This window comes from Didymosphaeria variabile (assembly GCF_027946475.1).
Source record: "Didymosphaeria variabile strain IMI 356815 chromosome Unknown scaffold_9, whole genome shotgun sequence".
Lineage (NCBI taxonomy): Eukaryota > Fungi > Ascomycota > Dothideomycetes > Pleosporales > Didymosphaeriaceae > Didymosphaeria > Didymosphaeria variabile.
In genome coordinates this window covers 14,414-29,644 of record NW_026611628.1, presented here as the reverse complement: position 1 = coordinate 29,644, position 15,231 = coordinate 14,414, and the positions used below count along the sequence as shown (strand labels likewise).

The following is a 15,231-nucleotide window of genomic DNA, read 5'->3' as shown; positions in this document are numbered from 1 at the left end:
GTGTTCATAATCCGCACGCAACATACCACCGTGATATTCCACCGAGGAGTACAGCGGACTGGACGTTTACTTTATAAACATCCATCGACGAAGGCTATCAATCAACAAAGATGGCTCCGCATGCAGAGATTGACAAATCTTCCTCCGATCGGGCTGGAAACGTTGGCAATGACCACGAAGGTTCATCATCTTTCAGGAAAGAGCTTTTTACAGTCAAGTCACCTAACGTGGTGTACACGGAAAAGGAAGTTCTAACCAAGTACACGTACCGCACTACAAGCGTTACGAGAGATGATACCGGAGACTACACTGTTACTCCTCGGGAAACCCAGTATGACTTCAAATTCGATCGCAATGTTCCAAAGGTCGGCGTTATGCTCGTTGGTTGGGGCGGCAATAACGGCACGACTGTAACTGCTGGAATCATTGCTAACCGTCGTGGACTGGTATGGGACACACGCGAGGGCCCAAGGAATGCTAATTACTATGGATCCGTCGTTATGGGCTCCACCATGAAGCTCGGTACCGATGCGAAGACTCAACGAGACGTGAATATTCCATTCCACAATGTTCTGCCAATGGTCCACCCAAACGACCTTGTTATCGGTGGATGGGACATTAGTAGCCTGAATCTTTCTGATGCCATGGACCGGGCAGCTGTGCTTGAACCCACCTTGAAAATGCAAGTCAAGAAGGAAATGGCCACGATGACCCCACTTCCCAGCATCTATTATCCCGACTTCATTGCCTCCAATCAAGGCGATCGAGCAGACAACATTATCAATGGCAGTGTCGCCTGTATGGGCCATGTTGATCATATTCGTCAGGATATTCGGTGAGCATTACCCAACAAACTTGGCGGGAAAACATTCTAATCTCTCAAAGGGATTTCAAGCGTGTCAATAACCTCGATAAAGTCATAGTCCAGTGGACCGCCAATACCGAACGCTTCGCTGACGTGGTTGCGGGGGTAAACGACACAGCGGACAATCTGTTGAAGGCCATTGAAGAGGGGCAAGCCGAGATTGCGCCCTCGACGATCTTCGCAGTGGCCTGCATCCTTGAGAACGCCCCATTTATCAACGGCTCGCCTCAGAATACGTTCGTTCCGGGTGCGATTGACCTTGCCGAAAGATACGGCGCTTTTATTGGGGGTGATGACTTCAAGTCAGGGCAAACAAAGATGAAATCCGCTTTAGTGGAGTTCTTAATTAATGCAGGGATCAAGGTTACTTCTATAGCAAGCTACAACCATCTAGGTAACAACGACGGCAAGAACTTGAGCGAGCAGAAGCAGTTTCGGTCTAAGGAAATTTCGAAATCGAACGTGGTGGATGATATGGTCGACGCGAACAATGTGCTCTACAAGGACGGGGAGCACCCTGATCACACTGTTGTCATCAAGTACATGCCGGCAGTGGGCGACAACAAGCGTGCCCTCGATGAATACTACGCTGAGATTTTCCTGGGCGGTCACCAGACAATTTCGTAGGTTGATCCCATGTCTGTCTTACTCCATCACTGATCACCACAGAATCTTCAATGTGTGCGAGGACTCACTCCTTGCCTCGCCTCTGATCATCGATCTCGTCTTAATCACTGAAGTTATGACGAGAATTCAGTGGAAAGCAAGCTCAAATGACGGGTCTGCAACAGCGTATCAGGGATTTCACAGTGTCCTTAGCATCCTCAGCTACATGCTCAAGGCTCCATTGACCCCACCAGGTACTCCGGTCGTCAATGCATTGGCCAAGCAGCGAGCGGCCTTGACCAATATCTTCCGTGCCTGTGTCGGTCTGGAACCCGAATCGGATATGTCTTTGGAACATAAGCTATTCTGAGGATCGAGAGGCTACAGGAATCATGTTCGCCAATGATGGAAAGGGGATTCCTTTCTGAAGCCACAGCCAATGCGCTTCCCCTCGCGTTTTGTCATAGGTGTCCCTGTTACCTGCTAGTTGCCTTCAACAGGGACTATCTCGAGGATTTCAACATATTATCATCAGGATCACTGTATTTAGATTGCAAAGCGAGATAGTTCCCCTGTCATTCTTAGTCTACAATTCGTAATTCAAATCGGTTCTCAGCAAAAATAGTTTTGGATTATGTTCCTTGACGCAGAGGCTCTTCTGCGTGGACTTAGAAGAGTTTCGACTTCTTATTTCCCATATCTGTCGCCTCCTAGGTCGTAAATTTTCCCGACGCTAAGTCTTACTATCAGCCACTTGACCTTTTGCCCGCAACCGTCGAATTACAGCTAGAACAGTACAAGAATCACGCCTGCAAGAGCTCTTCGATCTTTCCCGTCAGTCATTCCCTCTCAAATTTCAATAGGTCAGCTAAACCTAGCTGTTAGGCACGGAGATACTGAGGGCACGAGCCGGTTGAATTAGGCAACGATCCTACTTTAAGTCGCTCACCAAGGCGAGATACAAACTGCAGGACTGCGTCAGATTTCTGTCAGGATATATGCCATGATTCATAATCAAGAAGGTTCATTGTTCAGGTAACAGTGCATCTAGCAAGAGACTTTATGTATCGATGTTGGCCGATTTAAAATTTGAACGTGCTGAGGACCTTGCCCACACCGTTATTCTTCTCGGTCTCAGTCTCGTCCTGTTCCTTGATGCCCTATGCAGCTGCTCTAGTCAACCAACTGTCGTTGTTCATAGTGAAGTACGCGTATATGTCGACGATAGGAGCAAAGTTGTCCATGAGGAACAGTGCCCAGATTGTGCGTATGCAATATGGGTATCTTTGGAGGAATGCTCCGTATCCTGAGACCCATCCACCCCATCCGAACATCATCCAGAGCACGTAAGCCATCCTATTTTTTAAGCTGTCAGAGACCTTGCAAACGACAACGATATGAAGGAGATAAATGATTCGAGGTTTTACTCACGCAAGCCAAGGTGCAGTTCGTAGCGTCTGCAGCCAAACCACGACGTACAAGGAGGCCCAGAGAGGTCGGGCGAGGCGTTCGACCATCTTTCGGGTCGAGTATGGGTGTCTCCTGTCAGCTGTGGTTAGTTCGTATATCAAATAACCACTTGAGGTAGATCAGAACCGAGAGAGGGCAGGTTTTACCGCATCATTACCCGATAGCCAGGGTACACAAAGATACGGGCAAGGAAAGAGCGAATGTTCCCCCTCTCCCAACGAAGTACCTGCCACGCAAACTTGTGATCTTGCTTGACGTTGGTCGTGATTTCAGACTCGGGTGAATTTTGAATGGAGACCTTCCAACCATGGTCGAATACCCACTCGGTCACAAAGACGTCATCCGCTCCGTTTACGATCCTCTGGCCAATGAGCTGATGCGTAAAGGCATCTACGAACTGCTGGTCTTGGAGAATAGTAGCACGAACGAACAGCGTGCGTCCAACTAGGGCCCAGCAGCCTCCATCCGCTGCGAAGCGCATGGCCTGAAGTGTTTTCATATTGAACATATCGAGAGCAGCAGCTGCTTCCCAGATTGTGATTACATTGGAATCTTGGCGCTCTAGTGGGATCTCGGCACTTCCATTCCATCAGTAGTGATAATGGATAGCATTGTTTTTCTCTGGAGTGAGGGAGCATCAACTCGGAGGGGAGACCTCCACCTACGGAGACTGAACATTGTAGACTGACCTTTGAAGACCCGCAGCCGCACCAACCCTGTCATCCTCGAAGGGAGCCAGGAGGTGTGGAATCACAGTGTCAGCGGGCCAGTAGGCATCGTCATCGACCAAAGCGTGTATCTTGCCACTGGCAGCCTTGGCCCCGACCATCAGTTGATGGCGCTTGTTGGCAAGAGGCGCAGTCAGGATGGTGATCTTGTCCTTGAATTCGTGTATCGGCATAACTAGCTGCTCAACGTGGGCCTTGCATCGCGGTACAGTGACAATGATGATCTCGCGGGGATTACTCTTGAGCCAGAGACGCACGCATTCGGTAAAGGTTGACTCAGTGTCGATTGTTGGAACTATGATGCTCACATCGGTAGAGGAATATGTGAGTACCTTTGGTAGGGCGATCGTTTTGTACTTCTTCGAGAAGTATAATGAAAGAGCTTTCTCGTAGGCGTCCCAAGCCCTAAAAACCAGAGTTAGGGGTTTTTATTATCGGTGGAACAATCAGAATGCGAGGGTAATATACCAAAGTGCTCCTAAAGCCAGGGCCATTTTGTTTGTCGAGTTGATAGCGAGCATATGAATGGATTGTAGGGGGATGAACCGCTGCAATGGGCAGTTTCAGATGTAGGCGCAAAGAATAATTCCTGAAATTTGAATGGGAGTACACTCGAACACATTTTGTCAGTATCTCTAGACGCCAAGACGTGCTGAAGCCCATCTGATCTAACACTGCTTACACGCCGATTAGGTTCGCAATCTTGTAGCCCCACATCCTTTCAATAATCTTCCAATTAGGTGAGTGGCACGGCACAGTGCGGTTGTTGGGACAGAGATAGGCCAGCTTCCAGTACACCTCCCTCACTCGGAAGCAAAAGGTTAACGCGTGCAAGGATGGGTAGCCGATAGATCCTACAGTCTGTGATGCAACCTACATTCAGGATGACGATCACTTGCATGTTTCAGGTCTAAACGTTGCAAGGATCTTTCTCCTTCCAAAAGATCTGCTGTAGCCAAGAGAGAACCTACCTTGGAAACCCTCCGAGCTACTTTGGGAACCCTCCGAGCTACCTTGGAGACCCTCCGGGCTGCCTTAGAAATCCTCCGAGCTACCTTAGAAACCCTCCGAGATGCGATACATGGAAGAGATAAGGTTTTGGCTCCGTGAAAGCCTCAAATCAATCTTCACAAGCAAGGGCATCTAGCCACCCCAGCTCCCTGTCGTCGCATCCTGCCACTAGTCCTAACCCCATTTCCCCAGCTTGAATCACTGGCACCAGCCGCTCTGCGGCCCTTTCCTCTTCAAGAAATCTCAAGGGTTTTGGTACAAACTTTGAAGCGAAAATTTGCGCTAGCAAACCGCACGGGTAAGATGATTTTGGGAGATTGCAGCAAGGGGCGATCTGCGGGCGCTTTCTTACTTCCTAGTCGTTACTTGATAGCTGCTCCGCTCTAATCTTCTCCTTAGCATGTTTCACGCCGCAACAAGACCCTCATACCAAACCTTCATCGCAACGCTACCAAGTATGAAGATCCAAACTGTTGCCGAATCGACGCATGCGCTGCAAGTATTGGCCATTGCTGCTCTCGTTTTCGCAGCATACGTTTCCGTCCAGAGAATCTATTTCGATTCCCACATCGGAAGACTGCCTGCCTTCCACAATGCAATCAGTAGCGAGGCGCATAGGAAGCAGTACCTGAAGTCGGCGAAGAAATTGTACCGAGAGGGCTATGAGAAGGTGAATGCTATTGTAGTATTGTCGAGCTATTCGACTGACGAGCTCAAAGTTCAAAGACTCGGTGTGGAGGGTGACATCCGCCGACGGATTTCACCAAGTCGTCATTAGTCCTAGCCTTTTACCTGAGCTGAGAAAGCTCCCCGAATCGATTCTCAGTATTGAAAAAGCTGTTGAACAGTTTTTGGCCGTAAAGTGAGTTATGAAATGACACGTAATGCACGAGAGACAAATTTTCATGGCATATCAACTTTCCAGGTATACGAAGCTGCTTGTAAACGACCGTGACATCACTGTTGTCATCCATTCAATCAGGGCTGATCTCACTCCGGCTCTTGGTACGACTTCACGTGTCTCTTCCATGATTTCTCCACTGACCCGCGGTAGCGCGCCTGAACGGTGTTGTTTATACGGTGGTCGAGGAAACCTTGAAAGACGAAATGCCAGCAGACTGCGAAGATTGGACTCCAGTGAGGGTCAACCCGAAGCTGGTCAGTATGGTGGCGAAGATCACTGGTCGCATTTTTGTCGGCCCGGAACTCTGTCGCAACGAAGAGTATCTCGACGCCGCGATCAACTACCCCGTGGAACTTGTCACAGCGGCGCAAGCAGTCAAGCGTACACGACCTTTTCTACGGCGATGGCTCGCTCCTCGCCTACCAGAAGTGCGAAAGTTGGACGAAACTGAGAGGAAGGCTAAGCAGATGTTAGAGCCTATCATTGAAGCCCGATGCAACGCTCAAGCAAACGACCCGGAGTGGCAGCAGCCTGATGATAGTAAGTAAGGTCAGGGTACAACCTAATTGCTCTGTCTCAAAGCGAAGGAGATGCTATATTTTTAGCCCAACAAAGCTTCATGACGTAGCACTAGCCCTAACATCGTTCACGCTCTAGTTTAATTTCGAAACATCGTACTGACTTCATCTCCGCGCATTTAGTGCTTGGCTGGCTCATGAATCGAAGTGCCAAAGAGGGAAATCGAAACGACTCGTTGTTGCTTGCAAGGCAGCAGCTCACCCTCATTTTTGTGGCAGTGCATACTACATCTACAACGGTAACGAATATGTAAGTCGCAGAAGGTCTGTTCTTACCGGTTCCGGCGGTCAACTAATGATTACTTGAAGTCTTTACTCTCTCGCGGCTTCTCCCGAATATATGGAGCCTCTTCGGGAGGAAATTCGCCAGGCTATGGCGGACAACGGAGGTGCCATAACCACCCGCGCTCTCCAACAAATGGTCAAGCTTGACAGCTACATGAAAGAAACCGGCCGCTTCTATAGTGGCATCGCAAATTTCCAGCGCAAAGTTCTCCGCGGCTTTACCCTCTCAAATGGCCAGTACATTCCTCCGGGAGTCATCATCGAGGCGCCATCCCACGCAATCTACATGGATGAAGCCAATTTTCCTCCTGATTCACAGCCTGCTGAGGTCTTCGACGGCTTTAGATACTATAAGCTGCGTCAATCTGGGTCAGCTTCCGACCACGCACGGAACCAATTTGTGACAACCAATGAACGGGATCTTTCATTTGGGTACGGCAAGCATTCTTGTCCGGGGCGCTTTTTTGCGGCGAATGAGATCAAGATGATCCTTGCGAGGTTACTGCTCGATTATGACATCAAAAACGAGGATGGAAGCACTGCCAGGTATGCACAGATCGAGTCGGGCGGCTTCACGAGTCCGGATCCATCAAAGAATCTTTTGTTTAGGAGGGTGAAAGTATGATGCCGGTACTTTTCGCCTCAGTGTCGAGTAATCCTTACCGGAGAGGCTCTTCTCTCTGGCGGGTATGCCGATCCGCCAAGGAGGATATATCAGTGAGAGTAAAGTAAAGCAGAGTCTTATCTATGCGGCCGTGGAAGATATGATTCTGGTAGAATCAACACCCCCCACATAATAACGCCACGTTTCGCAAAAGGACGGTAGAAGATTTAGGAAAACTTTATTAATTATCCTATGATCTCTATAGTACTACGATCGAACGTAGTCCCGAACACCTGAACGTAAGAAATGTATTCATCCAGAGCTCTGTACGAGTCACTATGCCTGTGCATTTGTTTGACTCGAACACCAAAAAACGCTGTTCGAATCGATTCTTCGAAGCGAACATTCTGTACATTGGCCGCCGCTGATAAACGTGACGTAATTGTTAAACTCTATCACGGAACACCGGCTTTACTGAACCCTCAAAGACTTATGTTTACACCGAAGTCGTCTTTCAGCTTAGCTAGAACCAAGCGGATCTTGGCCATTCGTGTTTGCTGGTCCTCGCTGATCAGCATACGCGTGTGCCGAGCTAAGCTCGGCGGTCGTTGTGATGTGTCGTCAGAGCCAAGTGCTTCAAGCTCGCTCAGTGTTTTCTGGATACGGTTGAGGTAGTGGAAGCCTGTGTAGAGGAGCATCTGGAGTCGAAAATGGGGATGTGGTGCTAGCTCCACGCCGGCGACGGAAAATGAAAGGGAACACGCCGGAGACCTGCCACCACTGCCAGCCGTGGCCTGTTTCATCCAGTCCGGGTTTTGTTGGAGGCAACGATGGATAGTTGAGTAGAACCAATGGTGCAGTTCGGTTAGGCGCATTGAAATCGAGATGAGTTGCAAGACGACGGCGGTGTCAAAGGTTGACGACTCTTGAGATCCTTTGCACCCGTGACGATTGGCGCAGTAATGGTGGAGCTCCTGCAATAGACCTTCTTTCCCGGAGCAACTTCGTATGTTGGATGCCCCCTGAGATTTCCCGGGACTTGTGGGTATCTGGACGAGCTCGAGGAAGATCGAGGAACTTTCGAGCACATAGGCTGCTTCCTGCTCAAGTTTGGAAGGATTGAGGTATGATCCACAGTCGATAACGCGAGCTAATGTTACTTGAAAATGGGCAAGCTTTTGGAGGTAGTCTTGAAGCGCGCAGCCCGTGGCGTTCGCGTCCGAATTCATGAATAGAGGTTGCGGGTCAGTCGCAAGTCCAAAGTCGCCCAAAATTCCCTCGTGAATTGGCGGGTTCTCGCTGGTCGAGCTTGATGAAGACATTTGGGTAATGCTCGAGGGCCATGACATCGTACCAAGCGCATCCTCCTGACCCAACTGCATATACGAAGTGTCCGAGGAAACATTCACGAAGCCGTGTTGCGGCCAGGGCTCCATGTCCATCCCCATGAACTGCTGAGGTCCATTGCGCATGTCATTGTTGAGTGCGTCTCGAATCCAGGCATCCTCTTCAGCAGTTACTTGACCTGATAGGGTGCTGACGCTAGTCGGCTCTGCAACAGCGGAAATATTTTGTGTGATCACACCGGCACCTTTAGTTGGTGGCCGCCCCGGCTTTCCTGGTTCGCTATAATTGCAAGGAACTTCGACACTTCGACAACGATTGCACTGTTGGTTACGTCCGTCCGTCTTGCACTGCATTTTCATCCTGTGACAACGGTCACAAGCAGACCTTTTCGAGCTCATCCTTTTTGACGTAGAGACCGGCGAGTATCGCAAATCTTCGAGATGATGTCTGACATTGATCTTGAACGAAGGCTACAAGTAACAAAATATAGTTGATCTACTGGGCTTATCAAATACGGTGTTTTTGTGGTTACAAGCAAAGGAGTACGTTGATGGAGAAATGTGGATCAATTCCCCAGAAGAAAGGACGAAAAGACAAGTTCTACTCGTCCCCTCCAGTTTCTGCTAGCTGAAGGAGTGCATGGGGCGTTTTGAGATATGGATGAGCAGACATACCCCGAACTATACATGAAGCTTGGAAGAAAGTAGAAGGTCTAGAGTGGGTTTGGCGGACATACGAACGACGCGACGCAAGCAGGCAGCGCTCTCACCGCATTCTCATCGAAGTGCGTTAGTCTCGTTGTCAAAGAGGTTATACGACGTGGGGTTGATCGAAAGAGTAAAGCTCGTGAGAGAGTTATAGGTGGATCTGTATGGGAAAAGCTTGTTTCGACGCATCTATGTCAGCAAGGGATCTATGTTGCCATAGGATTCGCACCCTTGTTATGCGCTGCTCACCGACACTACTCTCGCCGAACACCACAGTAGGAAAGCAAACATGTCGGAAAAACGGTCCGGCAAGCAATTCTCGGCATGCTTAACCTGGGTCTAGATTTCGGCACCCTTGCTAGTACTTACTCGTCACACGTTCCACCTGTAGTAGTGTGCGAAGGCACTACCCAGCGTGGGTAAGACGAAGGAACTACCCCGCGTGGATAAGACAAAGGATCCCGTAGGAACTGCCAAGGCCCCTGGTCAGTTCCACGCTAACCAGGGACGGCAGATAAAGCTTATCGAGACTCGCATCCCTGACCTCTTTTCCTGAATCCTTGTATGACTTTGGAGAAGCCGCAAGCTTGGCTCATTTAACCAATGCAAAGTTCATTGCGGAGACATTGAGTTGAGTCACACATACAGTTGACTGGGCTTATTCCATCTACTCTGTCCGGAAGATTGTGTTTCGTACAGCCTTCTCTTTACCAACTTATCCTCGTGTTTCACCGCAATGTCGCGCGCAATTCAGGACGGAACTATTTTGAAGCCTACAGAAAATGCAGCGAACGAAATCGTCCCATCAAAAGGCATCGTGAATGGCACAACAAGCTCCAACGGTGCAACAAAACGCGAGTATCGCTTCGCTCCGAACCGATTGCCTAGATTTCCCTTACCAGACATCAACGCGTTGTGTGATGCGTTCCTCACAGGTGTCAAGGCCTTCGCAACTCCTTCGGAATTTGCGAACACCTTGCGCGCCGTCGAAGATTTCAAACAGCCAGGCGGTCAAGGCCAACTCCTATACAGCCGTGCCGCCGCTAGAGCTGCAGACCCAAGCGTCGAAAACTGGGAATATGAGCTTCAACTTCAGCGCGGCTTCCTCGACCGTAGAGTGTCGCTCACTCCATGCACTAGCTTCTGGTTCAGCCATCCGCTCAGCACACGACAGCACTCGCAAGCAGAGCGAGCTGCTCTTCTAGCATACACAATCAACAACTTCAAGCTGAAGCTGGACGCAGGACTTGTCGAGCCGGAGGTGCTGAATGAACGAGAGTTGACAACCGCGTTCCATAAATGGATATTCAACACTGTACGCGTTCCTGGCGTTGACAGCGATGAGATGGTGAAACACCCGAACAACGACTACTGTGTTGTTTTTTGGAAGGGTCACGCCTACAAGCTGAGTCTCTGTACAAGGGACCAGCCGGCGACCTATCAAGAGTTGTTCACTGCGTTCGAGCTAATCTTGCGTCAGCCGGTGGCTCGTTCTTTTGTCACCATCTTAACCGCAGACAACAGGCGTCCATGGGCCGAAGCAAGACAACAGCTCCAGCTTCATGACTCGCAGAACGCTGCAAATATAAAGACGATCGAGGCCGCTGCGTTTAGTGTTTCCTTGGACGAAGCTAACCCCACGACCGCCGCGGAGAGGGGGCGACAGTTCCACTTTGGAGGCGAGAAGGATGCAGCAAATCGATGGCATGACAAATCGCTGCAGTTTGTCGTATGCAGCAACGGAGCCTCCGGCACAATCGGCGAACACACTATGCTGGACGCCCTGACGCTGGGTAAGTTGAATGATGCCATAGCCGCCGCCATCAGCAGCCATTCCCACACAGAAGCTGGCACTATGTCGGCCACCACTACCACCACGCTCGAACCTTTGCCCCTGAAGATCGACTTGAAACTCGAAGCGCACATTGAAAAGGTGCGAGTTCAATATGCCGACAGCATCAAGGACGCCGAACATGCGTACTTCTCCTTCGAAGGCTACGGCTCCAAGGCACTCCGGGCCGTGAAAATGTCTCCCAAGAGCGTTTTTCAACTGGTCGTTCAGCTTGCCGCCCATTCAACGTTCGGCTACACGCCCCCATGCTGGGAAACTGTGAACCAAGCGCATTACCACCTCGGCCGCGTTGATATCATTCAAGTTGTCAACCCCCAGGTCGCCGCCTTTTTGGCTGCTGCGCGCGATCCGTCCGTCGATCTGCCCGAGCGCCGCGCCCTGCTGATCAAGGCTACCCGCGCGCACATCGCGTCCATCAACAAAGCTGGTAGGAACCTTGGCTGGGAGCGTAATCTTACGGCCCTGCGTGCTCTTCTGGAGAATGGTGAGCAAGTGCCGGCCTTATACGAAGACCCAGTCTACAAGAAGGTGAGGCCGAGGGTCATGATGAGCAATTGCTTTGAAACGGGAATGCTGGAGAAAGGGTGCATGTGGAAGGCCCCTGAAGCTGTCTGGTCGCATTACGAGGTTTATGACGAGAGGTACGTTTTCATCCCTCCTTTGACCATTTGATGATCTTTTCGTTGGTGTTTGGACGCTTCGAGGCTTCAGGAAGAGCGCTAATTTGCGCGTGCAGTGTTTACTTTTCCGTGGTGACTTCGGAGCGTGGTCGCGCGACACAGTTCTGTGAGCATTTGAAAGAGGCGGCCGAGGTGGTCAGACAGATCGTTTTCGCATAGTGTACTCGTCCGTGCGCAGTTAGGCAATCACATCCACAATTACTCCACCAATGCCGCTCTTCTCTGCCGTGATGCTCGCCATACTCGTCCAGCTAGTCGTAATCGAGTAGTGCGCTTTGACCATACGAAGCAATGCATTAAGAATGGCGCACGCAGGCGACAGTAGCGGCGATTTGGAGCGCGGACGGATCGAACGCCAGCAGCAACCGACAAGTGAGCGCTAGCGCCGACTACTCGTATACACCCCACGCTAGCGGCATGGGGAGAGCGGACGCTAGCGGCAGCTAAGCGGCAACTAGGGGGGCGGACGCTAGCGGCAACTAGGCAGCGGACGCTAGCGGGTATCAGGGAGCGGACCGGAGTGGTGATTAACCGGCGGCTGTATCGAGTTCTCTCGCGTGCGTACGCAATGCAGCAGCGTGTGGTTGATGATGTCACTTGGCGAGGAGATAATCAACCGGCTGTCGTGCGAGACTGGGGGTAAGAGGCAAGGGAGAGCGTAGTTGCTAACGAATAGCCTGCAACCAGCGGGCTAGACCCATGCTCCGCCGTATCGTGCACGGATACATGGCTATACATGGCTAGGGCATGGGAGACCGTAGTGACTCACGACTCAGGTGACCTGTGCGACTCTTGATGGCGAACGTGTCTGGTCGATCGACAAATCAGTACCTAAACTCTGCAGAAGAGTTTGCATAATCTCTAATAGCAGACTCGTGGACCTGTAAATAAGGACATCACGGACATCACGGACTTCGTCATACATCGCAGCAATCCTTCCCCGAGAAGACCGGCGCAAGCTTCAACATTTACAGGCACGTCTTGGCACAACATTAGCGTTCACTGTCAAATAGTTATCGCGGCCAACGGAGGTCGCGATAAGTGGCGGACGGACAATGATAGGATATGAGTCTGCAGTAGACCTGCATCGCTTACTAGTCACACTCAAGCATGAGCACCGAATTTCACAGCTGCTAACCAGGGAGGGAGAAAATGTAACATATGCATCACTAACCCCACCAAGATATCGCGAGAAATGCATGCTTCCAGTGCCAATACGCTGGGAAGTTGTCATGTTAGCGACCAATTTCACATGCGGCAATGATGTATGGAAATGAGCCGCCTTATGACCAAAGCAGCCCAGTTGCACGCTGTGCGGCGACCTGGGGGTTATCAATCCACCGTACCCACGGGATTAACCCGCCGAAGATACAAGCAAAGCATATAGGCGAGCTGTCTATAACACCACAAGTCCGCGATTGCGTCTGCACGTACGCCACTATATCGTCTCTCTTTTGCCTCTGCTTCAAGCGACAAGCATACACTTATTCCCTTCTCGGGGTTCACCATGGGCCATCAAATTCGCCGTCTACGCATTGCGGTCTCCGGACTTGGCCGCATGGGTGCTCGCCATGCCCATAACTTCCTGCACCAAACACCACGTGCTAACCTAATAGCGGTATTCTCACCGGACCCCAGGGGAAATTGCGTGGGCGAAGGAGAACCTCGAGCCATGGGGCGTCACCATATACGAGGACTATGATAAGATGCTGAACCACATGGGACTGGAAGCAGTGTGTATAGCAACAATTACGAGTGTTCACGCGGAACAGTCGATCAAGGCGATTGAGTCAGGGAAGCATGTACTATGTGAAAAACCCTTGAGCACGGAATTGTCTCTGGTACCTATGCTGCCCATCGACGTAGTAGTGGACACGTGAGCTAACCATCAACCACAGTGCCAAAACGTCCTCGATTCTGCCCGCACCCACCCAGATCTAAAGGTCATGTGCGGATTCTCCAGGCGCTTCGACTCTTCCTATCTTGCGGCGTACCGGTCTACAGTCGCAGGCTCTATAGGGCGTCCTACTATCCTCCGCTCTCAAACCTGCGACAAGTACGACGCTAGCGGTGCTTTTGTACAGTACGCGCAGTTTAGTGGCGGTATCTTTGTTGATTGCAATATCCATGATATCGACCTGGCGCTGTGGTTCTTGTCCGCAGGTACTCCGGACAAGGCTTTGCCAAAAGTAAGAACTGTCACGGCCGTCGGTGTTGCAGCACTGGAGCCAGAACTCGTCAAGTATGGAGATGTCGATAATGGGGTTGGCGTTGTAGAATTCTTCGAGGGCCAGATCGCCTATTTTTTCAGCTCCAGAATGAATTCACCAGGGCAGCACGATATGACTGATGTTATCGGCACAATAGGAAAGCTTTCTGTGAATGCGCATCCTGCATCTAGTCTACTAGAGAGCCATACAGCAGATGGTATCTATAGAGATATCCCGCAAAATTTCTTTGAACGGTTTGAGCATGCGTTTGTGAAGGAGGCGCAGCAGTTTGTGGATGCGGTGCTGGAAAATAAGCCGGTACCTATTGATTTGGAGAGCAGTGTGCTGGCAGTTTATATTGGTACACTCTTGCAAGAAAGCTTGAGGAGTGGCAAGAAGCTATTTTTTGACCGCGCTGGAAATAGGGTGGAAGAGGCGGTCAAGGCAGAGTGGTGAGCTTGGCCGCGGAAAGACGATACGAATCCGATTGTCGAAATGACAAAGTATGATTTCTATCTCATGACCCGAGATCGAGTGTGTGTGAGAATTCAATCATTTTCAAACCAATCGTACATGAGGAATAATGCAATCACGGGGGTAAAAAATTGGAAAGACCTGAAATAAGCTTGGTAGTACAGCAATCCAAGATAATTGAACACCGTCGCTAAATCACGATAGGCGACGATTGAGCCGGGTTCCCAAGAGGGATAAGGGATCAATCGTATGCCTGGCTTGTTCGGCGTCACCTGTGGTGTGGTTGTTCTAGCTCTACTTGGCATCGTCCGCAGCGCTGTTGTCTATGTCTCTAGCGACTGCTGGGCCTTAAGTACGCTAGTACTCTGGTTTCGGATACAGCCTTCCGACGGAGGCGACGGTGTCGGGGGTAGTGTTTGACGAGTATGCGTCGGGAGTATTGAAGGCGTCAGGGCTCTACTCAGCGGAAGTTCCGTCTGAGTAACACAGTATGATGATCGATCTGAAATCCCTCCGATGCACCAGCTTAGGCTGAATATACGCGCGCCGAAGAATATCATGTCAAATGTACCAGTGATGCGCATAGAGTAACAATCTCGCAGGGGTCTGCATATACCGTTTGATGATCCGTCTGGAGTTATCGCATAGACTTCTCAACACTGCTTTTCCAGTGGCTGTTAACGTGTCGTGGCAAGATCATCTTAGTATTCGGTGGGTTTCCGGTGGGTTTCCGGTGGGTTTTGGTGGGCTTCCGGTGGGTTTTCCGGTGGGAAGGTGGCCTGTTGTACCTATAGCATATCGACACACGCAATGCCAAGTGGAGGACCCGGTTAGCACCCTCCACCTCATTGTACAACGAGCCGCTTATGAACTCATGTGGATGGATACTCGCTTATCATTGATACATAAC

General features: G+C 50.5%; 6 protein-coding genes across 6 annotated transcripts; 5 read left to right on the top strand and 1 right to left on the bottom strand.

The window, feature by feature from the left end:
- Positions 1 to 110: 110 nt before the first annotated feature.
- On the top strand, positions 111 to 1,841 carry INO1_2 (Myo-inositol-1-phosphate synthase; the record flags this gene model as incomplete). Its single annotated transcript, XM_056220055.1, has 3 exons — positions 111 to 835; positions 886 to 1,488; positions 1,535 to 1,841. The coding sequence occupies 3 exons, from the start codon at positions 111 to 113 to the stop codon at positions 1,839 to 1,841; spliced, it is 1,635 nt and encodes a 544-aa protein (XP_056065358.1).
- Positions 1,842 to 2,631: 790 nt separating this feature from the next.
- N0V89_011322 (uncharacterized protein) lies at positions 2,632 to 4,163 on the bottom strand (the record flags this gene model as incomplete). The annotated part of the gene is made up of 4 exons (XM_056220054.1): positions 2,632 to 2,850; positions 3,099 to 3,519; positions 3,631 to 4,074; positions 4,138 to 4,163. The coding sequence occupies 4 exons, from the start codon at positions 4,161 to 4,163 to the stop codon at positions 2,632 to 2,634; spliced, it is 1,110 nt and encodes a 369-aa protein (XP_056065357.1).
- A 974-nt stretch (positions 4,164 to 5,137) lies between these two features.
- N0V89_011321 (uncharacterized protein) lies at positions 5,138 to 6,132 on the top strand (the record flags this gene model as incomplete). The annotated part of the gene is made up of 4 exons (XM_056220053.1): positions 5,138 to 5,350; positions 5,400 to 5,542; positions 5,606 to 5,685; positions 5,735 to 6,132. 4 exons carry the CDS (start codon positions 5,138 to 5,140, stop codon positions 6,130 to 6,132), a joined length of 834 nt encoding a protein of 277 aa, XP_056065356.1.
- Positions 6,133 to 6,203: 71 nt separating this feature from the next.
- Positions 6,204 to 7,072, top strand: N0V89_011320 (uncharacterized protein; the record flags this gene model as incomplete). Its single annotated transcript, XM_056220052.1, has 2 exons — positions 6,204 to 6,208; positions 6,472 to 7,072. 2 exons carry the CDS (start codon positions 6,204 to 6,206, stop codon positions 7,070 to 7,072), a joined length of 606 nt encoding a protein of 201 aa, XP_056065355.1.
- Positions 7,073 to 9,841: 2,769 nt separating this feature from the next.
- N0V89_011319 (uncharacterized protein) lies at positions 9,842 to 11,629 on the top strand (the record flags this gene model as incomplete). The annotated part of the gene is made up of 1 exon (XM_056220051.1): positions 9,842 to 11,629. One exon carries the CDS (start codon positions 9,842 to 9,844, stop codon positions 11,627 to 11,629), a length of 1,788 nt encoding a protein of 595 aa, XP_056065354.1.
- A 1,515-nt stretch (positions 11,630 to 13,144) lies between these two features.
- N0V89_011318 (uncharacterized protein) lies at positions 13,145 to 14,303 on the top strand (the record flags this gene model as incomplete). Its single annotated transcript, XM_056220050.1, has 3 exons — positions 13,145 to 13,199; positions 13,276 to 13,502; positions 13,536 to 14,303. The coding sequence occupies 3 exons, from the start codon at positions 13,145 to 13,147 to the stop codon at positions 14,301 to 14,303; spliced, it is 1,050 nt and encodes a 349-aa protein (XP_056065353.1).
- Positions 14,304 to 15,231: the final 928 nt, after the last annotated feature.